The sequence below is a fragment of the Chiloscyllium plagiosum genome, unplaced genomic scaffold (assembly GCF_037043375.1).
Source record: "Chiloscyllium plagiosum isolate Xiang-an unplaced genomic scaffold, Cpla_swu_hap1 HiC_scaffold_14, whole genome shotgun sequence".
NCBI classification, from domain to species: domain Eukaryota; kingdom Metazoa; phylum Chordata; class Chondrichthyes; order Orectolobiformes; family Hemiscylliidae; genus Chiloscyllium; species Chiloscyllium plagiosum.
This window is the reverse complement of record NW_028270152.1, coordinates 48965782-48991268: the sequence shown is the minus strand read 5'-3', so window position 1 is coordinate 48991268 and position 25487 is coordinate 48965782. Positions and strand designations below refer to the sequence as shown.

Below are 25487 nucleotides of genomic sequence, written 5' to 3'. Positions count from 1 at the left end.
GCTGAGCTTTTCCAGCAATTTCTGTCTTTGTTTCTGATTTACAGCATTTGCAGTTCTTTTGGTTTTTACTTCTAATAAGAGTTGTGGAAAGTTAATGGAAATTATGATTAATAGTCATAATATATTGGATTTCTTGGATTTATTCAGTGCCAGTCTTAAAAGCTAGCAATGAAAATTAGGTACAATTGGTTTTCTTTAGAAAATAAGATTGGTTTCTTTTCTTGATGCATTATCACAAATGATTTGCATTTATTTACAAAAAGGACATGGTTTTTAATAAAAGGGTATAACACAATTTGTCACGGAAGTCATTTTTTTCTCGTAAATCAAAAGAATTTTGAAAGAAGCAGTATGTTTGATTAACAAATGCAACTGTCATTTCACATCACAATTTTGGGGGGTGGGGGGGAGGGGGGGTGTTAGTCGTCTTGATTTCCTTTTAAACAACTGCTTTATGTTCCTATCCCTGAATTCTGAACATCAAATGCTTATTGATATTCAACTCCAGTGATTCAAAATAACAACAGAAATACCTAATGGCATCAATTTTTAAAGATATTTTCCTCTTCCAAATTAACTCAAGGGAAGTTGGTGGAACCACAAAGACCAGTGAGCATAAGCTTGGAAAGAAACGTTTGGGATATGTGCAATTATATTAGCTTGTTGTCACAATCAACTTTCCCATGATATAGGATTGATCTATTATTCACCTTTGACTGTTTACTGCTGAAAGTAAGATTTGGGAGTTATTAGAAGACCTTATGGTGACCAGCATCAATACTAGATTTTATAACAAAGGACAAGCTTTCAAGATCCCTCAACTACATGATACTCATTAAATACAATTAACAATCTTCTTCGCTTGCAGATTTATTTTTGTATACTTCATTGAGCTTTTAACTCATCTATTTTGATTTTGAAATGGTTGTGCTCTGCATCCAAATTATTCCTGTTCGTACATGACTTTGTAATGTCTGATTTTCAGTGTTCTACTTTTGAAGATATAATTAACAACAAAAGATTGTTACTTGTCCTTAACAAATTGTCTAACTGGATTTATTAGCTTCCATTAACTTTCTTTGAGTTAATTTGGAAAAGGAAAATGTCCACAAAAATTACGTCACTAGATATTTCCATTTTATAGAGGTTCAAGTGTTTCTACTTGTCCTTTTCTTGAAAAACCAAGGTAAGAACAATCCGTGACTTGAATACAGTATTGTGAGGTATAATAGTTTACAATATTTTCAAGACTCAGATTGTGTGTTTATTGGTCATTGTGTGAAATCTGGCTCCACAATGCAATAATTAAACTAAGAACAGTGATTTTGTTTCTTTTTGCCATTAAAACCCAGTTTAATGACTTAAAGTTGATTGTAAATTAGCTAGAGTTTTGTGATGGATGGTCTCAGACTAGTTGAGTGGACAAAACAGACAGCTATCAGAGAGTGAAGGCTGACGTTCCATTAGGCCGGGTTAACTTCACATCAGGACTTTTCTGGGGGATGAGATTTACTTTAAGCATAGCCTGCCTTCCCAGATTAGATTAACAATCCAGGAAAAGTAATTTTGCCATTAAACCTACTGATTATTAATTTCACAGGTATATTAACTGCTTGAATAATTTAATACATTTTTATGGATATTTTGGAACTTCTGTGAAAGGTGTAGTTATTTGTGAAAGTATCTTGGCTGCATACTCTATGAAGTTATGTAACTAATTTAGCCAATGTTTTGAAGTATTTGTATTAATACCACAAATGCTGGACAATATTATATAGCCTCCATAAAGTAATTTATTTGCAATGTGAAAAATATGGAATACTGGATTGGAGCCTAATTATGATCTCTACTTATATTTTATGTTTAAAACTTGTTCTTTTGCAGTGTAACTAAACGTTTTTATCGTATATTTAATAATTATAATCTAGCATTCAAACATCTGTTTCACCCCTCTTCCATTACCACCAATTTCATTCACTCGTAGTTGCTGTTGGCATGTTCTGTGATTGGATTTTAGTTTAAAAAGGCCACCAGCAGGAATTATTTAAAATAGATTGTTACCACATTAACCTGCTCCTTTTGAGTTGGAATGTTTTATGCTCATGTCATTTTTCGCTCATGTCAGTTTTTGCACTGTCTTTCTCAATTAGTTTTGCAGACTCTGCTTTCTGCCATTTGCCTTCCAAAAATTACAAGCAACATAAGATCTGCAAAGATCAACAGGGACCAATACACAAAACCACCTCTCCTCCCCACCCGATTTGCAGTTCAAATACTTTACTCGTATTAAAAGTGGAAAATGCAATATTTTATTCATTATCTTCACTAAGGTACAATGTTGGGAAAGGTAGGAAGAGATTTGTAATAACACACCTTTACATTTTATACATTCAAAGTGATTAAGTTCTCTTCACAAGCACAAGTTAAGTAGGTGCTGTTTTCTGATGCTGAAAGCATTCATTTTAACAGATCTACACTTCTGCATTTTCGCTTTCCTATCCATCTTGATAATTAAGTGTAGCTCACACCTCTGGTAAAAATAGAATTTAAAGAGCAACAAAGTTGTAAGAACTATATAACACAACTATCAATATCAGACCTTTGACTGAATCTTCGATTATGCAGTCTAAGAGTGGTATCAAGTGTGTTAGACATCAGCACACCCACAGTGGAAGCTGGAACATGTTTTCTTGCATAATCACATTGTTTTCAATTCGTTTATGCAAAGAGATTGGATGCACAGAGAGGGGTGAACAGACAAGTTTTCACCCCCATAAGGCCTTCCAGGGTTTAAGGTCCAGGTGCCAAATTTAAAAGTGACTCAGGCGGTCCTTCATTCACTGCCCAACTAGAATGTCTCAGACCAATCAGAAATGTATCTTCTACTTCGGGCAGTAAACCTGATGTTTGCTAATTAAGGAAAACCTTGCAATTAGATCCTTACTGCTCCTGTAAAAGTTAGTGAGCCAAATTTAATTGGAGGGAGGTATACCCTTCTGCTAAAAACAAAATAAAAAAGTAAATTTTAAATTTCAAGGTTGGAAAGAGAGGAGCAATTCACTCCTCTTGACCTGGTCGTGACAATAGCCCAGCCTTTCCACTATATCCTGGTGTATCAACTTCCATCTATCCATAAGCTCTACCATCTCTGCTTCTACTTTCAACAAACTTTTCCTCAGTTGTGCGAAGTACCAGACACTTTCCAAATTGGGACAGAGATGGCCACCTCATTCCAAGCCTTCATTCTGTTCTGTAAAATCTTGTAATGCTTGAGAACAGTTTCACTCTGTTCTGAAGAAATTGTAGAAAAACCTTTATTAAGTCTGTTTAGTTGTGCATTCATTCGCACCTTGCCATCTGCTCACCTTGCCACAATACTGAAGTGGGTATTCTAGGTTTCTGAATACCTCCACTAGTTTATGGTAGCTCACCATTTTCTTGTTTCTATTGATTTTGATGTTAATATTTTGAAGAACATGATTGTCATCCTATCAATTCGAGGTCATTTAAATTTGTTATGCTATTCCCAAAAATATGCATTTGTTTTCTTAAAGCTTCTTTTGTTCTTTTCCCAGGTTAAAGCAATTCTTGTCAACATTTTTGGTGGAATAGTCAACTGTGCAATAATAGCACAGGGCATAACGAAGGCATGCCGTGAACTTAAACTGAAAGTGCCATTGGTTGTGAGACTTGAAGGTAAGAAATTCAAAAAGAAAGACTTGCAATTTTATGATGCCTTTTATGAGTACTGGACATCCCAAATCCCTTTATATTGAGTGAAATACTGGTGAAGACTGGACATGGAAATGTGTTGCTGGAAAAGCGCAGCAGGTCAGGCAGCATCTAGGGAACAGGAGAATCGACGTTTCGGGCATTAGCCCTTCTTCAGGAAATGTGTTCCAGCAACACATTTCCATCTCTGATCTCCAGCATCTGCAGACCTCACTTTCTCCTTGAAGACTGGACATAGCTGACTGAAAAAACAGAAGTTGTTGGAAAAGCTCAGCTGGTCTGGGAGCATCAATGAAGAGCAATCAGTTAATGTTTCAGGTCCAGTGACCCTTCCTTAGAACTGGGTCAATGGACCCAAAATGTTAACTTTGATTTCTTTTTACAGATGCTCCCACACCTGCTGAGATTTTTCAGCTACTGCTGTTTTTGTTTCTGATTTACAGAATCTGCAGTTCTTTCAGTTTTCATTCCTGACTACTCTGCTTTCCTCCCTGATTCCCATTTTAGTTGATATTGCCAATGGCTGCCTCTCTCTCTCTCTGTCTCTCTCTCTCTCTCTCTCTCTCTCGTTACTATCCCACTCATCTTTAAACAATCCTCTCATGCCTTAACCCCACTGTTCCTGTGAATTCTTCCGCCTCATCTCTATGTTCTCTCCAAGGGATTTGAGCATGTTGTGGCTTCCCAAAGCTGTGCCTATCTTTCACAGAATTCCATGATTGAATCCTCCAAATTAGATTTTCACTTTTCAACAGTATCAGAACAGCTGCTACCAAAGTTACAAATTCCATTTTATGTGACTTTGACAAAGGTAAATCATTCCTCTTTGTCCTTCATCTGCTTGTGTCAGAGCATCCTCCTCAAGGTCCTCTCCACTGTAATCCTGATGGGTAAAATTTCACTCATCTGGTTTCATTCTTATCTTACTCATCATAGCCAGAGTATCACATGCAATGGCTTCCCTTTCTGCTCCAATGTGACTATCTCTGGTATGGTGCTTTATTCTTCTCCATGAGAACAGTTTCTTTATGTGGGATGTCTATTTGTTTCTTATCCTATATGTAGTTTGTCCCAATTTAAATGGTTCCAGCAGAAAACTTGTGTGAATACATATCATACATTTATCATACGTTTGCCTGGGAGGTTTAAAAATATAATATCTTTTGCACATTATCACACATTTAAAGATTAAATAAAGACAAAGTAACAGTATGCTTACAATGTGAGATTGATTCAGTGTCATTCTAACAGGCCCATCGTTTGTTAAATGAATTGATGCTGTAGAGGAGTTCTTGTACAAGCAGAAGATCTCAGTAACCTGTGAGGCCTCTGGGAGTTTAATACCCAGGAGGTTGGGTCTCGTAAACTTTAAGTTGGAACACACTGAGGGAAAGTCTTTCTGTCACTTTCATGACATGCTGTTTTAGAGAAAGACACTGTGAATTTTGGAGGTCTGAAATGAAATTATAAATTGCTAGAGAAACGTAGGCTTCAAAGCATTTGTCAGGGGAAAAACAGTGCCTTGAAGCTCGTTCACGGGCTTTTCAGATGGTAGTTGTCATGATGGACCTGTATCAGAACAGCTTCCGTTGTTATTTATAAAAGAAGGAAACAAATGGGTCTGTTTTACAAATACGTTAAGGACAAAACTGTAACTAGGGAGAGAATAGGGTCCCTCAAAGATCAGAAAGGCGGCCTTTATGTGGAGCCGCAGAAAATGGGGGAGATACTATATGAGTATTTTGCATCAGTATTTACTGTGGAATAGGATATGGAAGATATAGAATGTAGGGAAATACATGGTGACATCTTGCAAAATGTCCAGTTTACAGAGGAGGAAGTGCTGCATATCTTGAAATGCATAAAGGTGAATAAATCCCCATGACCTGATCAGGTGTACCCTATAACTCTGTGGGAAGCTAGAGAAGTGATTGCTGGGCCTCTTGCTGAGATATTTGTATCAATCGATAGTCACAGGTGAGGTGCCGGAAGACTGGAGGTTGGCTAACGTGGTGCTACTGTTTAAGAAGGGTGGTAAGGACAAGCCAGGGAACTACAGACCGGTGAGCCTGACTTCGGTGGTAGGCAAGTTGTTGGAGGGAATCCTGGGGGACAGGATGTACATGTATTTGGAAAGGCAGAGACTGATTAGGGATAGTCAACATGGCTTTGTACGTGGGAAATTATGTCTCACAAATTTGATTGAGTTTTTTGAAGAAGTAACAAAAAGGATTGATGAGGGCAGAGCGGTAGATGTGATCTATATGGATTTCAGTAATTCGTTCGACAAGGTTCCCCATGGGACACTGGTTAGCAAGGTTAGATCTCATGGAGTACAGGGAGAACTAGCCATTTTGATACAGAACTGGCTCTAAGATAGAAGACAGAGGGTGGTGGCGGAGGGTTGTTTTTCAGACTGGAAGCGTGTGACCAGTGCAATGCCACAAGGATCAGTGCTGGGTTCGCTACTTTTTGTCATTTACATAAATGATTTGGATGTGAGCATAAGAAGTACATTTAGTAAATTTGCAGATGACACCAAAATTGGAGGTGTAGTGGACAGCGAAGAGGGTTACCTCAGATTACAACAGGATCTTGACAAGATGTGCCAATGAACCAAGAAGTGGCAGATGGAGTTTAATTCAGATAAATACGAGGTGCTGCATTTTGGGAAAGCAAATCTTAGCAGGACTTATACACTTAATTGTAAGGTCCTAGGAAGTGTTGCTGAACAAAGAGACCTTGGAGTGCAGGTTCATAGCTCCTTGAAAGTGGAGCCGCAGGTAGATAGGATAGTGAAGGCGGCGTTTGGTATGCTTTCTTTTATTGGTCCGAGTATTGAGTACCAGGAGTTGGGAGGTCATGTTGCAGCTGTACAGGACATTGGTTAGGCCACTGTTGGAATATTGCATGCAGTTCTGGTCTCCTTCCTATTGGAAAGATGTTGTGAAACTATAAAAGGGTTCAGAAAAGATTTACAAGGATGTTGCCAGGGTTGGAGGATTTGAGCTATAGGGAGAGGCGGAACAGGCTCAGGCTGTTTTCCCTGGAGCGTCAGAGTTGAGCGGTGACCTTAGAGTTTTACAAAATCATGAGGGGCATGGACAGGATAAATAGACAAAGTCTTTTCCCTAGAATCGGGGAATCCAGAACAAGAGGGCATAGGTTTAGGGTGAGAGGGGAAAGATATAAAAGAGACCTAAGGGGCAACTTTTTCACACAGAGAGTGGTACATGTATGGAATGAGCTGCCAGAGGAAGTGGTGGAGGCTGGTACAATTGCAACATTTAAAAGGCATTTGGATGGGTATATGAATATGAAGGGTTTGGAGGGATATGGTCCGGGTGCTGGCAGGTGGGACTAGATTGGGTTGGGATATCTGGTCGGCATGGACGGGTTGGACCGAAGGGTCTGTTTCCATGCTGTACATCTCTATGATTCTATGTGATCTGTTACATGTCCAAATTCCTGTTCCAAACGAGTTAGAGTCAGTAAATCAATGTTGAGATTGTTCATATTTTGAGAGTTTGATATAGCCAAAATCTTTGTTTGTGAGGTGGTGCCATCACACTAGAACAAAAGGTTGATAAGATCTGTTTCGTATTCGGCCAACACCCATTGAGTTTTGATATCTTGATTGTCCAATGTGAAAGAAGAACTGGCTGGTTGACTGTTCATCCTTAATGTGTAGCTGTGATTGTCCATATTTTAATCTGGCATTTGCTTGAGTTTCAGGTCTGTCTGAAGTTGATATTGCCAAAGTCACAGTATATCCTATCAATGACCTTCTTAGCTTTTATACCTATGTTTAAAAATGGTCGATTTAAAATTGGTATTGGCTATGTCTTTACTATTGACACTTACGTCATCCAAGAATTTAAAGTTGACCTGCTTCTCTTGCTCATTTATATGGAACTTCTCAGTGTCACTTTTTGAACCATAACCTGAGTTTTCACATATCTGTGAGCTTCACCATGCATGCCATTTCCAAGCAATGGACATCACCTCTCTCCCTAAGAGCTGAAATGGAAATAGATTTTTTACAACATTGCTGCCATATTTAGTCTCAAGCTGAACTTTCAGTCATGTCTTCAATTCATCAACAAGGCCCAATTTCTTTCTAAATAACTGCTCTGTCACACCATAGCTGATCTGTTGTTGAAACACTCATCAATACCTTCATTTTAGTTTAATATTCCACTGCATTCTCAGCCAATCTCTCTCATTCTGCATACCAAAAACTTGATGTGATCCAAAACGCAACTGTATTTTTGTTTTACCTTAATCGTACCAATTTCTGCTTGCATATCTCCCCTGTGCTCACTGACCTACACTGATTCCCATAACAGCAACTGCTCAACTCTTAAAAACTCTCCACGGCCTGACCTCTCACTATCTATAAAATCTTCAGCCGACAACACTGTGAGATATCTGCTCTTCTCTAATACTAACTTCTTCAACATTCTGTTTTCAATCACTCTCCCATTCACGGACATTCCTTCAATTGCCTGAGCCTTAAAGGCTGCAATTTCCTCCCCAAACTACTTTTTTCTCCATTTCTCTTTCCTTCTTTTAATGTGGATCCTTAAAAGCTACCTCGACTTTTTTTAAAAGTCTCTTTGGGGCTTAGTGTCAAGATTTGCAGATCCTGCTTCTTATATTAAGAGACTATGCAAATACAAGTCATTGTTCTTGTAATTTAGGAGATGCAGACTTGTGCATTAACAAATAACAATGGAATAATAAGCAATGTTATTTCTTGGTTATAATGGATTAGCCAAGACACCAAAGGAATTCCTTCTTGTTCAAAATATTGGCAAGAGATCTATTATATCAACTTTAGAGGCAGAAGGGACCTCAGATTAAAGTCTCATCCTCAGTACTGTAGTAAAATGTTAGCTCAGATTATATACTCAAGGCCTTATATTTGAATTGGAACCTGCAACTTACTGCCTCAGAAGTGAGAGTGATACCATTGAAGTTGACACCTAACTGTAGTGTAACCACTCTATGATAATCCCCTTTCTAACATGAAAGCGATGTAATGTCTTCCTCCTACGTTGTCCAGTTAGCAATCAATTAACTTAGTAGAAGGTTGAAATGAAAATGTTGTCAGGAAAAGCACTAAACTAATCCAGCAATTTAAGTGTTAAATTTAATGCAAAACTAGGTAGTGTGACAATATGAAATTTTCCCAGGAACAGGCTCTCAGATAGCATTGCAGATAGGAGGTGCAAATAGCTTTACACCTGTTAGGTTGTTTACTGCAAACTGGACTGATTAAAAAGATTATTATGAGCTATGCAAAATTCTTCCTTTCATAACCTAACAATGAACAATAGCAGGTTTTTTTTTAGAACTACAGACAATGGTAAGAAATTACTTTAGAACATAAAGTTTGTGAGCCAGTAGGAGACCGACTATGTTTTGACCCCACAGAGTAGAAATCTGAAAATAAAAGATTTCCTCTATCTTTAAGAAAAGTTGAGACAAAGATATATCAATCTATTATGAAATTACACTGGATTGTAAATATAATCTTGATATCTTTGCTGAGTTAATTGTTTCTTCAGGTGGATTTGAAGACTGTGTATGATACATGTAGAATGATCATTTTATAATAATTTTTGAATGACTTTGAATTCCATGACAAGGGAGTCATTACTATAATGTAATACAGAATTGGTTCATAGAATAAATATTCACACGCAAGTATTAGAAGCTTGTAGTCTCATAATTACTCAAGAATCCACAGATAAAATTCTGAAGTTAAAATTCAATGTACAGATATTAGTTAACTTAAACAAGTTGTTTGTGCTATAACATCCTAAGATAGTTTTGCTAGATTGAAAACTCCTAAGGGGAAGGACCTTACATTTTACATAGCTAATAACGTTGCATAAGTTTCTATAACAATCTGAATTCAGGTTTTGGCTAACAATAAGTTCAACCAGATATATCTACCATGCTAGCAGATAAAGAGTCAAACTGTTGACACACTATGGCACAACTAATCACCAGATGTCTCATTTGACATCACTTCTAGTAGTTCTGAGCAAACATACCTAATCCACAGTAATGCTGCAGGTACCTTTGGCCACACAGTGTCAAGCATCTGGGATAGACATAAAACATAGGACAAAGAACAATACAGCATAGAACAGGCCCTTCGGCCTACGATGTTGTGCCGAACATTTGTCCTAGTTTAAGCACCCATCCATGTACCTATCCAATTGCCGCTTAAAGGTCACCAAAGATTCTGACTCTACCACTCCCACAGGCAGCACATTCCATGCCCCCACCACTCTCTGGGTAAAGAACCCACCCCTGACATCTCCCCTATACCTTCCACCCTTCACCTTAAATTTACGTCCCCTTGTAACACTCTATTGTAAACGGGGAAAAAGTTTCTGACTGTCTACTCTATCTATTCCTCTGATCATCTTATAAACCTCTATCAAGTCACCCCTCATCCTTCGCCGTTCCAACGAGAAAAGGCCTAGCGCTCTCAACCTATCCTCGTACGACCTATTCTCCATTCCAGGCAACATCCTGGTAAATCTTCTCTGCACCCTCTCCAAAGCTTCCACATCTTTCCTAAAGTGAGGCAACCAGAACTGCACACAGTACTCCAAATGTGGCCTAACCAAAGTCCTGTACAGTTGCAACATCACTTCATGACTCTTGAATTCAATCCCTCTGCTAATGAACGCTAATACACCATAGGCCTTCTTACAAGCTCTATCCACCTGAGTGGCAACTTTCAAAGATCAATGAACATAGACCCCAAGATCCCTCTGTTCCTCCACCTCATTAAGAACCCTACCGTTAACCCTGTATTCCGCATTCTTATTTGTCTTTCCAAAATGGACAACCTCACACTTGGCAGGGTTGAACTCCATCTGCCACTCCTCAGCCCAGCTCTGCATCATATCTAAGTCCCTTTGCAGCCGACAAAAGCCCTCCTCACTATCCACAACTCCACCAATCTTCGTATCATCTGCAAATTTACTGACCCACCCTTCGACTCCCTCATCCAAGTCATTAATAAAAATTACAAACAGCAGAGGATCCAGAACTGATCCCTGCAGAACTCCACTTGTAACTGGGCTCCAGGCTGAATATTTACCATCTAGTGCATGCTAGTGCAATCCCCACATGTACACAAAGCTTGAAAGAGTAAGATCATGCATTTATGTAAATCAATTGCCGATGTAATGCCTGAATACTTAAATTGTCCAAGAAATGGGCAAGGCATGTTATCCTGATTGACTCCTGAAAAACAAGTGTTAGTCACAAAATTGGTAGAGCTACGGCTAATTAAAAGGCCACTCATCAAGTTGGACTTGAGGTGCTTTTGACTTATCTTTTTCCGAAAAAGTGGCACAAGAGTAAATTGGCTCCTTGAGTGCTATTTCTGAGTCCTCATACCTGCCTCACCTGCAGTCACACACCCCTGTCCTGGTCACAGACCAAGTTTGAATTAATCTGAAAGTGTAACCACCTTTTAAAACAAAATGTCCCAAGAACTTTCACCTGCCTCCCTGATGTAGTGCAATGTCTACAACTCAGATTCCAGCTCCTCAGCTCAGACAAAGTGTTCCCCAAGTCGTGAACACACATCACGGATGTGTTGCCTTTAGATATTCTTCATGTCCAGCAGCTCTGACATGCTACAACAGCAGCATATCACCTTGCACCCTCACTTTTGTATTTTGTTTAATTTATTAACTAATTACCTGCTCTTTACACAGTCCTTACACTTTACTGTAATTAATTTTCTATACCAGTATCAACCTTATACTTGACAAGGTATTTTTAAGAAAAAGGGGAAAAGAACTAGAAACCTAAACACAAACTGAAGAGCTTTTTCTTTGAAAACTTGTCAATTCGACTCACTAATCAGCTGCAACATTTACAACGTACCACAGTTCACCATTCACACACTATCGCCCCAATCTTATTCACGATTGTGCATATTTTTAAATCTATAACCTTTTATTGGCATGAATATGTCCATATGTTATAGATCCCTAGGAATTTTTAAGTACTTTATGTTTGTTTTAAGTAAAAAGGCTAACTGCATGGTTTGTAAATTATTAAGTGTCTTTAAAGATTTTTAGATACAAATGCATGTTTATGTAATGTTACCAAGGCTAGTAAAATGTGGATTTCTCAGACCATCAAAATTGATATTACTCAGGCCGGTTACATAAATGAGACAGCACATCAGTTTTTAGCAAGATCCTTTGAATTGTAACTATAAAGTGATATTTGCTCTTAATTCCCTTGACATAACGTGTAAATAGCATAATTAACCAGCTTCTCATTTGTGTAAAAATCAGATAAAAGTTCAGAAGACGTAACAAAAATTCTAGAAATTCAGAAAGACTAGAAATTCACTTGAGTTCCGTTTATAAAAGTATAAGCCAAATCAATAAAACTCTTTCTACATGTTACTGAACAGAACAATAGTATTGACTATCAGATTATGCGTTGTATAATGCCTTTACCAGCCATTGATTAGTACATGAACCCCTGTACAAAGCTGCAGCTTTAAAGAATTGGATATTTCATCAAGGTGGACAGATCCTCTTAATGTCTGAGGAGTCTGATATGTTAACTGAGGTTAGGCACTGGGATATTGTAACATGAAGATTGTTTTACCTATGTCTATTGTTTCTTCGAAGGAATTGGTACGTATTGGATGCAATGCAGCTGGTTCAGTGGATGTGAGGACTTAGATTGATTTTGCAAGTCTGATGTTCAATGTGCTGTAGTGGTTTAAATTCTGTTTTGGGGCAAAAAAATACATTCTAACTATTTTGATGTTATCTGACCTCTCAAATATTGCCCAATGACTTTTTAACCACCATAGCAGTTTCAAAATCATTCCAATTTCAGGTTATTCCATTGATTTGGTGGAGGAAAGTATGTTAAATTTTTCATCAAGTTTCCATGTACAGTACTGCCCAAGTCAAATCTCATATCATACATGTTTTATATTTCTAAGCAGAATAGTATAAATTGAGTTTGGAGTTTGACTTTTGTTTCATGTCCCTTATCAATTAGTTTTGGTTTGCTTGACTCTAATATTCACCACCAGTGTTTGACTGATATACAACAAGAGCGTGTCTAAGTGAACATGATAAATCCAAAGCTACTCTGTACCAAAATGAAACCCTGCTTAGCTCCTATTGAGTTGTTATAGTTGTGCCCTCGATCATATACTGTTCCCTGGCTGTTGACTGATCTTGAACCTGGTGGTCGGAAAAATGGAATATGCTGTTTGATGCTGAGTTAAGCTTCAAATCAAATATCCCGCCAGTCATCAAGACTGCTACTAAAAATGTTTTTTCCATGTTGCTTCTTTTGCTTCCAGCCTTGATTTGTCTCATGATTCCATAACTGCATCAACTGAATTCCAGCTTGCCTAAAATTTCCCTTCCTTATGTACATGTATTTAGAAAGGCAAGGACTGATTCGGGATAGTCAACATGGCTTTGTGCATGGGAAATCATGTCTCACAAACTTGATTGAGTTTTTTGAAGAAGTAACAAAGAAGATTGATGAGGACAGAGCAGTAGATGTGATCTATATGGACTTCAGTAAGGCGTTTGACAAGGTTCCCCATGGGAGACTGATTAGCAAGGTTAGATCTCATGGAATACAGGGAGAACTAGCCTTTTGGATACAAAACTGGCTCAAAGATAGAAGACAGAGGGTGGTGGTGGAGGGTTGTTTTTCACACTGGAGGCCTGTGACCAGTGGAATGCCACAAGGATCAAAACTGGGCCCTCTACTTTTTGTCATTTACATAAATGATTTGGATGCGAGCATAAGAGATACTGTTGGTAAGTTTGCAGATGACACCAAAATTGTAGGTGTAGTGCACAGCGAAGAGGGTTACCTCAGATAACAACAGGGTCTGGACCAGATGGGCCAATGGGCTGAGAAGTGGCAGATAGCGCTTAATTCAGATAAATCCGAGGTCCTGCATTTTGGGAAAGCAAATCTTAGCAGGACTTATTCGCTTAATGGTAAGGACCTAGGGAGTGTTGCTGAACAAAGAGACCTTGGAGTGCAGGTTCATAGCTCCTTGAAAGTGGAGTCGCAGGTAGACAGGATAGTGAAGAAGGCGTTTGGTATGCTTTCCTTTACTGGTCAGGGTATCGAGTACTGGAGTTGGGAGATCACGTTGCGGCTGTACAGGACATTGGTTAGGCCACTGTTGGAATATTGCATGCAATTCTGGTATCCTTCCTAACGGAAAGACGTTGTGAAACTTGAAAGGGTTCAGAAAAGATTTACAAGAATGTTGCCAGGGTTGGAGGATCTGAACTACAGGGAGACGCTAAACAGACTGGGGCTGTTTTCCCTGGAGCATCGGAGGCTGAGGGGTGACCTTATAGAGGTTTACAAAATTATGAGGAGCATGGATAGGATAAATAGACAAAGTCTTTTCCCTGGGGTCGGGGAGTCCAGATCTAGAGGGCATAGGTTTAGGGTGAGAGGGGAAAGATATAAAAGAGACCTAAGGGGCAACTTTTTCACGCAGAGGGTGTTACGTGTATGGAATGAGCTGCCAGAGGATGTGGTGGAGGCTGGTACAATTGCAGCATTTAAGAGGCATTTGGATGGGTATATGAATAGGAAGGGTTTAGAGGGATATGGGTCGGGTGCTGGCAGGTGGGAGTAGATTGGGTTGAGATATCTGGTCGGCATGGAAGGGTTGGACCGAAGGGTCTGTTTCCATGCTGTACATCTCTATGACTTTGTGGTCTACATGTATTCCTGCCTACCATGTCTGTTCTTACCAGCCTCCAGAGGTCCCCATAATTCAACTTCAAGTTCTTCTTCCTTGATTACAAAATCCTATTCTCATTAACAATTGGTCTCTTCATACCCTACTCCCACAGCCTCATTGACTTGCATCCCAGCCTTCATCTTTCAGTCTTCTGATTCCAAGTCCTTGTGCACCTCACAAATCCCATCCCATCTAGCACAGAGTCAATGGACGGTTAATGGGACAGGTTTGCAGCAGTGGATCTGATCCTGTCATTTTCCTGCAAGGTAGTTTAAATGACCCCTAGAAAGCCAATTGATCACTGAAATACTATGTATGCACTAGTGGGACACATTGGAACCATTACAGTTACCAGTTACTAATTTCAATATATTCAACCAACGAGCACAAGGTGCATTAGTTTATGCTCTAATTTGCCAAAGTTGTGCTGTATAGTCCCTCCCCTACTCTCTCTTCCACTACTCCTCCACCCTTTGCCACCCAAGAATTTTATCACTATATTGTTGACGGTTCATTCACTGCTTTAAGAACCAAGCCAAAGGATATGACACAACCATCCAATATTCAATTCAGCTCTTCTAACAGTTTCAGGTTTTCTCTGAGGAAATGTTTTATGGGTTTCCTTCCATTAGCTCTTTTACAAAGCAACCCTCCAACTTTTCATTTGATACAAGTGTGGGAGCTTCAGTTCCCTGTGCAAGTTGCTGACAGAAACCAACTGCCTTCTCACAACTTCCAAGCTAACTGTTCACTGCTTCTGCCAAAATGCTGTGTAGACTACTATAGATTTCTTCCCCTTGTTTTCCTCAATTCTTCCGTCTTTTCTCCCCTCACAAATTCCAAACTCAACTTGAGCCCCTTCTGCATTTCATACAGTGAAAAATAAGTTATTATTTTATCTGTTCAATTGCAGGTCTGATTAATATTAATTTCCTTTGGCTCTCCCCTCTCAAAACCAAGTGGTGGCTGTGTGGAATGCTCTGCCCCAGAGGGCAGTGGAGGCCCACTCTCTGGATTTATTTAAGAAGGTGTTGGATAGAGCTCTCAAAGATAGTGGAATCAAGGGTTAAGGAGATAAGGCAGGAACAGGATACTGATTAGGAATGATCAGCCATGATTATATTGAATGGCGGTGCAGGCTCAAAGGGCTGAATGGCCTACTCCTGCACCTATTGTCTATTGTCTGTCTTTGTCTAATCCCAAACCGAGTTACGTGCTTCTATGAGCACAAAACCAGATATGGGATGAGCTGCCGGTGGAGGTGGATCCAATGACAACATTTCAAAGGCGTCTGGATGGATATATGAATAAAAAGACTTTAAAAGGATATGGGTCAAATTTTGGCAAATGCCACTAGATCAGTTCTGGATATCTGGTCAGCACAGACGAGTTGCACTGAAAGTTCTGTTTCCATGCTGCATGACTCAGTAACTTAATCAAAATGACCTCCTGCTCTCACAGCTCATCTCTATGACAACATTTGCTTTGGGAGGATCTCAAACTGAAATATAAATGTCCATAAGACTTAGGAGCCATAGGAGAAGTAGGCCATTCATCCCATCGAACCTTCTCCACCACTTAATGAGATCATGGCTGGTCTGCTAATCATTGAGTCCACTTGCCTTCCTTTTCCCCATAACTCTTGATTTCCACTGATTAAAGTCTATCTACCTCAGCCTAGAATATGCTTAATGACCCAGCCTCAACAGCCCTCTATGGTACAGAATTCCATAGATTCATTACCTTCAGAGAAGAATTTCCTCCATATTTCTGGCTCCCCTTATTTTCAGATTGGCTTCCTGAAAATGCCCACCTTATCACAACTCTCTGTCCTCTATCTTTTAGCCAATTCTCTATTCGTCTTCAGACAATATTGTGTGCTGTAATCTTATGACATAGTCTAATATGTGGTACCTTATCAAATGTCTTCTAAAAATCCAAATATGTTGTATCCACTGCTTTCCTTTTATAACATAAGTGCAAACAATTGAACGAGGAGAAATGAGTCATTCAGCCTGTCTACTGTTCACTAAGGTCATGGCTGTGATTCAAGTTCCACATTTCTATTTACCTCTCATAACCTTTGATTCTCTGCCTAACAAATGTAGATCTACCTCTGTCTTAAAACATTCAACAACTCCACCTCCTCTGTCTTCTCAGGCTTTCCATTTCACAGTCTCACAACTCTCTGATAGAATGCAGTTTCTCCTCATCTCTGTCCTAAAGGGTAACCCCCTCCATTTTAAAAGTGTACCTAGTTCCAGGCTTACCCACTAGAGGAAAATTCATTTCCATGTCCACCTTGTCAAGACTATTCAGGATCTTATACACTTCCATTAAATCCATCCCTCACTTTTCTAAACTCCTGTGAAAATAAGCCCAATCTGTCCAACCTTTCCTTATAAGACAATCCAGGTATCAATCTTTTAAATCTCCTCTAAACTGCCTCAAATGTATTTACAATTTTCCATAAATAAGAAGATCAAACTCATATAGTATTCAAGATTTGCTTTGTAAATCTGAAAACCCTTGTAACAATTTTTTCCTTTAAGGAGATATATCAAATACAAATCCTACTTATCTCTTTTATGAAAATTTCAGATTTCAACAACTTGGCTGTACGGAGGTTAAGGACCGATCTGGTGAAAACCTCAAGGCAACTGACTTTTTAAATCACAAGTCAGATATTGAATTTCTGCTGGCCCATTCTCAGCCTGGTCACAAAATGGTAACTCAACAAAATCATAACTTGCCTCAGAATGAAGACTCCTCTTTCTAAAGCTACATTAAGCTCAACAAAATCATAACTTGCCTCAGAATGAAGACTCCTCTTTCTAAAGCTAAATATTTCAGAAGCTAAAGTTACCACACATATTCATCTAGATTGTTATTAACAAAAGAGAAATAGTGTAAATTGACATTCCAGCTAACAAGGGCTAATTAGTACGATCCAATTAGGAAAGGATACAAATGGCTAAATTAAAGTTTTGGTAAATCGATTTACTTTACTCTTTGTCATATACACGGGGAAGAAATAGGATTGCAATGGGATCGAGCATTTTGTGCATAGCTGCAAATGAAATAAACAGTACTGTTTCATATCAAACATCCCAATTTTCTACACAAGATTGAAAAGCCTATTTTTAACCATGTTCAATCGTGTTGTGTTCTAATAGATTAGAAAGTCACGAAGCCACAACTGTCAGTGTGATTGATTAAAGGAAATCCTGGCTACTGCCAGTCCTGCGTGCATGTCAACCTCACTCCCACCTTTGTCAGCAAAGAACAGCTAAGTGCACAGACTGTTTCACTTGCTTTATCATGTCTTTTTCAATTTCCATTTTCTCCTTTGCACCTGGTAACCTTCAGTTCATTCACATTCATTCAGTTTTGTATTTATTACCAAACGTCTGAACATATGACAATACAGCAAAGAAACATCTCCACCATGTCTGCACCAACCATGATATAATTTTAAACTAGTCCCACCTGCCCGCGCATGGTGCATATCCCTGCATTCTCTGCCTGTTCATGCTTAATCTAAATGCTTCTTGAATGTTGCTATCGTATCTGCTTCTACTTCCTTCCTTGGCAACATGTTCCAAGTATCTAAACCCTCTGTGTAAAAAAAAACTTAGCTTGCACATCTCCTTTAAACTTTCCACCTCACTTAAACCTATGACATTTCCATCCTGGAAAAGAGACTCAGACTGTCCACCCTATCCTTCTTTCTCATAATTTTATATATTTGAATCAGGTCGCCTCTCAGCCTCCAACGCTCTCCAACCAGTGGAGTGCCACAAGGATTGGTGCTGGGCCCACTATTTTTTGTCATTTATGTAAATGATTTGGGTGTGAGCATAAGAGGTATAGTTAGTAAGTTTGCAAATGACACCAAAATTGGAGGAGAAGTGGACAGCAATAAGTTCACCTCAAATTACAACAGGATCTTGATCAGATGGGCAAATGGGCTGAGAAGTGGCAGATGACGTTCAATTCAGATAAATGTGAGGTGCTGCATTTTGGGAAAGCAAATCTTAGCGGGATTTATACACTTAATGGTAAGGTCCTAGGGAGTATTGCTGAACAAAGAGACCTTGGAGTGCAGGTTCATAGTTCTTTGAAAATTGAGTAGATAGGATAGTAAAGAAGCCATTTGGTATGCTGTCCTTTATTGGTCAGAGTATTGAGTACAGGAGTTGGGAGGTCATATTACGACTGTTCAGAACATTGGTTAGGCCACTATTGGGATATTGCATGCAATTCTGATTACCTTCCTATCGGAAAGATGTTGTGAAACTTGAAAGGCTTCTGAAAAGATTTACAAGGATGTTACCAAGGTTGTAGGATTTGAGCTTTAGGGAGAGGGTTGAACAGGCTAGGGCTGTCTTTCCTGGAGCATCAGAGACTGAGTGGTGACCTTGTAAAGGTTTATAAAATTATGGGGAACATGGATAGGAAAGTTTTTTCCCGGGGTTGGGGAGTCCAGAGCTAGAGGGCATAGGTTTAGGGTGAGAGGGGAAAGATATAAAAGAGACCTAAGGGGCAACGTTTTCACGCAGACGGTGGTACGCGTATGAATGAGCTGCCAGAGGAAGTGCTGGAGGCTGGTACAACTGCAACATTTAAAAGGCATCTGGATGGGTATATGAATAGGAAGGGTTTGAAGGGATATGGGCCATGTGCTGGCAGGTTGGGTTGGAATATCTGGTCGGCTTGGACAAATTGGACTGTTTCTGTGCTGTACATCTCTATGACTCTAATTTAGTGTAATCTGCAAACGTACTCATTAGACCACCTAAACCATTTATATGTATTACAAACACAAGGATCCCAGTGATGATCCTTGTGGAACATTACTGGTTACAGACCTTCAGTTAAAAAAGTATCCATCCACAATTACCCTCTGGATTCCAGGATCAAGCCAAGTTTTGTATCCAACTTACCAACCCACCATGGATCTCATGTAACTGAATCTTCTGCACCAGCCAACATAAGGGAACCTGTCAAATGTTTTAGTAAATTCAGTGTAAACAACATGAGCTGCTCAACCCTCCTGAATAATTTAATCACTTCCACAAAGGATCTCCCCTACATAAAGCCATTCCGACTATCCTTAATAGGTCCATTATTTCCCAAATAATGCATGGTGCTGGAGATAGTATAATTAGCATGCATAGAGATATAGCTAACTACAGGTACACAATCCTTTATCCGAAACCCTCAGGACCAGCTGGTTTTTGGAATTTTTCGGATTTCGGAATAAATGACATTTTAACGATGAAATTTCAAAAATCTTACCGAACAGCAGATGCACCTGTGAGTACTACAAGCCTTGAGACAGAATTGACACCTGCCAGTGCTGGACCATGCCCCCATATCACATCTGAGTGATGTGGGTCAAGTGGTGTGGAGTTGGGTTAACTGTTTGCACACCAAACAGCTTTGTTATGGAGAAAAAAATCTTCACAAAAAACTTCGGATTTCGGAGCTCTTCGGATTTTGGTATTTCGGATAAAGGATTGTGTACCTGTAATATAAGCAGAGAGTTGGGATAAAGAGACCTTTTCAGCTTGGCAACCTGTTAATTAGTGGTGTGCGACATGGTTCATTGGTGGGGCCACAATTATTTATTCTATATATAATAACAACTTAGGTGAGGAAAGTAAATGGACTATAGCCAAGTTTGGAAATGTCACAAAAATAGATGGGAAGGCAAATGTTGAGAAAGTCACAGAGCTTACAGAGGAATAGACATGCTAAGTGAGTACAAAAACTTGGCAGATGCAACATAATGTGGGTTAATGTGATATTGTGTACTTTGGCAAGCAGTATGTTATTTAAATGTGTTATTTAGATGGAGAGAGACTGCAGAAAGCTGTAGTACAGAAGGTTTTGGGGTTCTTCTCCATCAATCACAAAAAATGCTGGCATCTAAGTTCGATGAGTAATAGTGAAAGCAAATGGAATGTTGGCCTTTTCAAAGGCAATGAAATATAAAAGTGAGGAGGATTTGCTCAACTGTCCAAGGCACAAGTCAGATCACAGCTGGGATAGTGTGAAAACTGTGGGCCCCATATCTAAGGAAAGATATACCGCATTGGAGGCAGTCCAGTGAAGAATCTCGTAGGCTGATACCAGGTATGGAGGGACTGCCTTTCAAGAAAAGTTTGACTGGATTTGGCCTATACTCATTAGAACATAGAAGAATGAGGCAGCCTTTTTGAAACATTCAAGATTCTTAGAGGATGTGACAGGTGAGAAGCAGAGAAGTTGTTTACTCTTGTGGGAGAGTCTTTGACCAGAGAGCACAATTTCAGATTAAGGGGTCACATATTTAAGACAAGAGATGAGGAATGTTTTCTCTCGGCGTTTTTTTTGGGGGGCGTGGGTCTGGTGGAGAAACTGGGGAGGAGCACCTGAAGGAAACCCACACATACATGGAGAATTTGCAAACTCCACAAAGACAGTTGCCTGAGGGTGGGGTTGAACCCGGGTCCTTGGTACTATGAAGTAGCAATGCAAGTCACTGAGCCACTGTGCTGCCATATTCTGTGGTATTTCACAGGAATGAAACCAAGACACATGAGAAAAATGTAGGACAGATCATCAAATGTACCGCCATGAAAGGCAGGTTCAGAAATGTCTAAGGAAGGCGAGAGATGGGCGAATAAATTTATAGAAGCAATCCCAGAGCCTAGAACCCAAGCACGTGAAGGCATAACCACCGGAGACTGAACAGAGATATCGAGAAGTGAGGTCATAGAGGGATTTGAAAGCAAGGTAATAATTCTCTAATAGAGATGTTGCCAGGCACAGAGCCAATATAAGTTAGCAAGGACACAAGAGCGATGAATGAATGAGACTTGAGGGAATTAGGATATGGTTAATTCTAATAGGGAGATACTTTCTCTGAACTCTCATTATCTCATTTCTGAAGGCTTCCCATTTTCCAGCTGTCCCTTTACCTGCAAACATCTCACCCAATCAGCTTTTGAAAGTTTTGCGTAATACTGTCAAAATTGGCCTTTCTCCAATTTAGAACTTCAACTTTTAGATCTGGTCTATCCTTTTCGATCACTATTTTAAAACTAATAGAATTCTGGTCGCTGACCCCAAAGTGCTCCCCCACTGACATCTCAATCTCCTGCCCTGCCTTATTTCCCAAGAGTAGGTCAGGTTTTGCACCTACTCTAGTAAGTACATCCACATACTGTAGTGCTTCAAGGCATCACTGCTTTCCATCTCTCTAAATTTCTTCAGTCTTGCAATTCTCTGCATTACTCTGAATGTTCATTCTATCATTGATAGCTATAGCTTCAGCACACTTGGAAATTCCCTGCCTGACAAACTTTCCATCTCTTTCCTTCCTTAAGACCCACTCTTTGACCAAGCTTTTGGTCACGTTATCTCGTATTTTTTGCATTGACTCGTTACATTTTTCTCTGATTGAGCAATCTGTGAAGCAGTTTGTTTTATTAAAGACACTATGTAATCATAAGCTTTATCTATCTCCAGATCCATCCATCTTGTCTCATATGGTTGTGTTGCCATCACAAGACATTCAGACCCCATCTCAATTTTGTACTAATTTTAATCTTTTAAAAGATGATTGATATTACTGTCTAATCAGGATCAAGCGCAAGCAATATGTTGGGATATTGAGTTTAACCAGAATTTTAAGTTTGAGCATAATATGAGGGGTCAGATTGCAAAATCATACAACCTTGTCAAGTATTGAGCACCATTTATCTTGGGTAGGATAGCTGACATGTCCAAACATTTTTCTTTCTTCTTTCCTTTTTCTTTATTTCTTTTCCCTACTCTTCTTTTCCGTCCTTTTCTCGGTGACTCACAAGAGAGTTAGCATAGAGGACTTATCTCCAATTTCTATTGCACTGAAGTCATCCAGAGTCTCTTCCTTTCAGATCTTCTTCAAGGCGAATGCTGCTGGGTTATTGACAAGGTATTTTCACGTTCTAAAGATTTATGCACTCCAAAAATACCTTCTAAAGTATCAAGTTATTCATTTAAGCTATTAGATGAAATAACTACCTTTTAATGCTATTTGCTTTTTGAGCCTTTGTCTTGATCAATGACTCTTATTTCATCCTTATCACATCACAAGCTGTTCTACCTGATCAGTTTCATTGTTGTCCAATAAAAAACATTCTATACCCTCAACCTTCAAAGCTAACTTGCAGAAGTTTTCTTAATTCATGTCTGCCCTATCACCATTTATTTATGGGAAACGCTGTTTGTAAATCCTGTTAATGACCTACATGTAATGGCTATCCAGTCTATTTGCCCTAATTCTTCATCAGACTTTTGAACAATGATGTTGTTCATGGAAGCCACTTTTATTGTGAAAAGCCTCCAACGCTATCTTGTAATAAAAGTAGAAATTGCTGGAAAAACTCAGGTTTGGTAGCTTCAGTGGAGAGAAAGTTGAATTAATGTTTTGGGTCCAGTGACCCTTTTTCAGAACAGGAAACAAAAATTCTACTAATCTTTCCAACAGGATCTCCATTCCAATCTTCTTGTTCACCATTGTTAATTTTGCTGTCCGTTCTGGTGTTTGACAAGGTATTGCCAAAAACTAATTTCAACAGCCACACCTCATTCATAAGTGACTGCCTCTGGCTCAGACTCACCTCGTTGAGAAGAAGGGTTACTGAATCCAAAATATTAAGTCTGGCTCAGACTCACCTCGTTCTGAAGAAGGGTTACTGAATCCAAAATATTAAGTCTGGCTCAGACTCACCTCGTTCTGAAGAAGGGTTACTGAATCCAAAATATTAACAGCCATATCTGTTGAGGTTTCCCAGAATTTTCAATTTTGTATCTGATTCCCAGCATCCACAATTCTTTGGTTTAGTGCTTTGTAATATCTTAATTGTTTTTAAGTATCTGCCAGTTTTCAACAATTGCTGCAACGCTGTCTGACTATGGGCCTATTTTTATGGTCAGTATATTGTCATCCCTAAAAATAATCATTCTACTGTTTTGTTGCTAGGGAAACAAAACGCAACATAGAAAAATAAAGCTCAGAATACTACCCTATTTCAAGGTGAAAATGTATTTACTTTTACATCACATTTGGCATGTAGCTAAATTCTAACACCGCACAAAGATCCTGGGAGAAAACAAAAAACAGATACCTTTGTTTTGAGATTGGAAAATACAAGAAAGGAAAGTTTTCCCCTCTCTCATCAGCAATCTATGCTTGTATTTCAGCAGTACTATATAGGAAGACTAACCTGTTCTTCCATGTCAGCAAGCAAGGCGAATTTAAAAGTCTTCCTGTATAGGTCTCTCACACCACCTAGTGTGTGAGTTTATAATTCTCTATTTTGAATAGCACTAATGACAGCCTGGAATCCATCTCCAACTTTTGTCTGTATTAATGCAATTGATGCAGTGGCTTAGTGTTTCTGTATGAAATTGATCACATTGAGGAATTTGAAATTGCGTGGTTTCAGTGCCAAACCCGGTCAGATGCTTTTATCTAAACGTTTCCATTGTGACAAAAGTAGTTATTTGAGCATTCGTAACTGACTGTTAAACAGAAATGATCAAACGAAAAGAGTCAGGCTGAACTCAAGACTGTTGCATAATAACTTCCTTTTTTCTAAGAAAGGATTGTTAATTAAAGTTGATGTATTGTGAAAATTTGTAATTAAAGATGTTTGGAATTTGAATAAACAAAAGTTTGGGCAGTTAAAAAATTGATTTTTCGCACATACACAATGCGGAAATTCACAGTGAGTGATGTGGTGTTTCTACAGCTCTTTTCCCTCCTCAACTTTGATTTTATTTTACACTAAGGGAACTATGACATGCTACTTCAGAAAAGGAAGTGGTGGGAAAGATTTGATTAGAAAAGAATGTGCATTTTTGCTGTTTCGCTCTGAAGAGTCGGCTGCAGTAAATAGAATAGTGCTACCATTATCATAATATTACAAACAGTAACCAACACCTCTGTTAACACAGTATTGTTGAACTCTTTAGGAGGAAAAGCTAAATAATGGCAATACCCACAAATTCTAGCTTTTAAGCGGTGACATGCTGATATAAAGCTAAGGTGCTCTCTATTTGAATTTCAGACTGAGTATAATACTCAGTTTGCAGTTCTTTGCCGCCACCAAGTGCCAGAAGGTTACTGGTAACATCTTAAAAGGTACTTCTTATTCTATTATCCACCTAGCTTCAAGACCTTTATGTCACCAAGATGATTTTACTTGATGGGTTGTTTTAAAAGACGTTATATGATTTATTTTCCTATTTAGTAAAGAAGGCTTAGTTAAACATCTAAAGAAACTGAGACAAAGAAAATTCTGTGACTATTGTTCAACATTTACATTAGTCCAGTCTGTAAGCTTTACATAGTTAGCAGGGCAATACATAAAGCTGGTATTGATTAAAAATGGATTGTGTCGAAATTTTGTTGAATTGTGTATCTTTTACCATGTTTTGAATGTTTCAATATTGTATTGCAAAACAATACATTTTGAAAAATGACAGTGTTGGCTGATTTGATTTATGTGGATTCAAAAAAACTAAACCTGTATTGACAAAACATCTCTTGCATTCATTCATCGAGAGTGCTTCATTCAGGCATGGATTTGAGACAACCTGAGGTTGCAGCAGATTAATGAACTCTTTCATCCTACACTAAATAACTGAGAATGCACAATCAACACCTGCAAACAAAATTATTATTCATAACTACTTAGATAATCAAGCAATAAGAGATTGAAGCAGTACTTTTGTGCTTTTTAAAAAGCAATATTTTATACACTGAGCATGCTTTGACACTGTTTATCTTCATGCTTACCTTACAGTTACACAGTTACATCCTTGTCAGAGTTAGAAGCGAATAAGTAGTTTTCTTCATCAGCCTATTATTATAGAATCATAGTTCCCCTACAGTGTGAAAACAGGCTAT

At 38.8% G+C, this 25487-nt stretch overlaps 1 protein-coding gene across 1 annotated transcript in view; it reads left to right on the top strand.

Moving 5' to 3' along the window:
• The window catches only part of suclg2 (succinate-CoA ligase GDP-forming subunit beta), a 314651-nt gene that overhangs the window by 274182 nt on the left and 14982 nt on the right, over positions 1-25487 (top strand). Inside the window, exon 10 of the mRNA XM_087994422.1 lies at positions 3576-3696. Within this exon, the coding sequence (XP_087850548.1) occupies positions 3576-3696 (121 nt within the window). The remainder of the gene's footprint in view (positions 1-3575; positions 3697-25487) is intronic.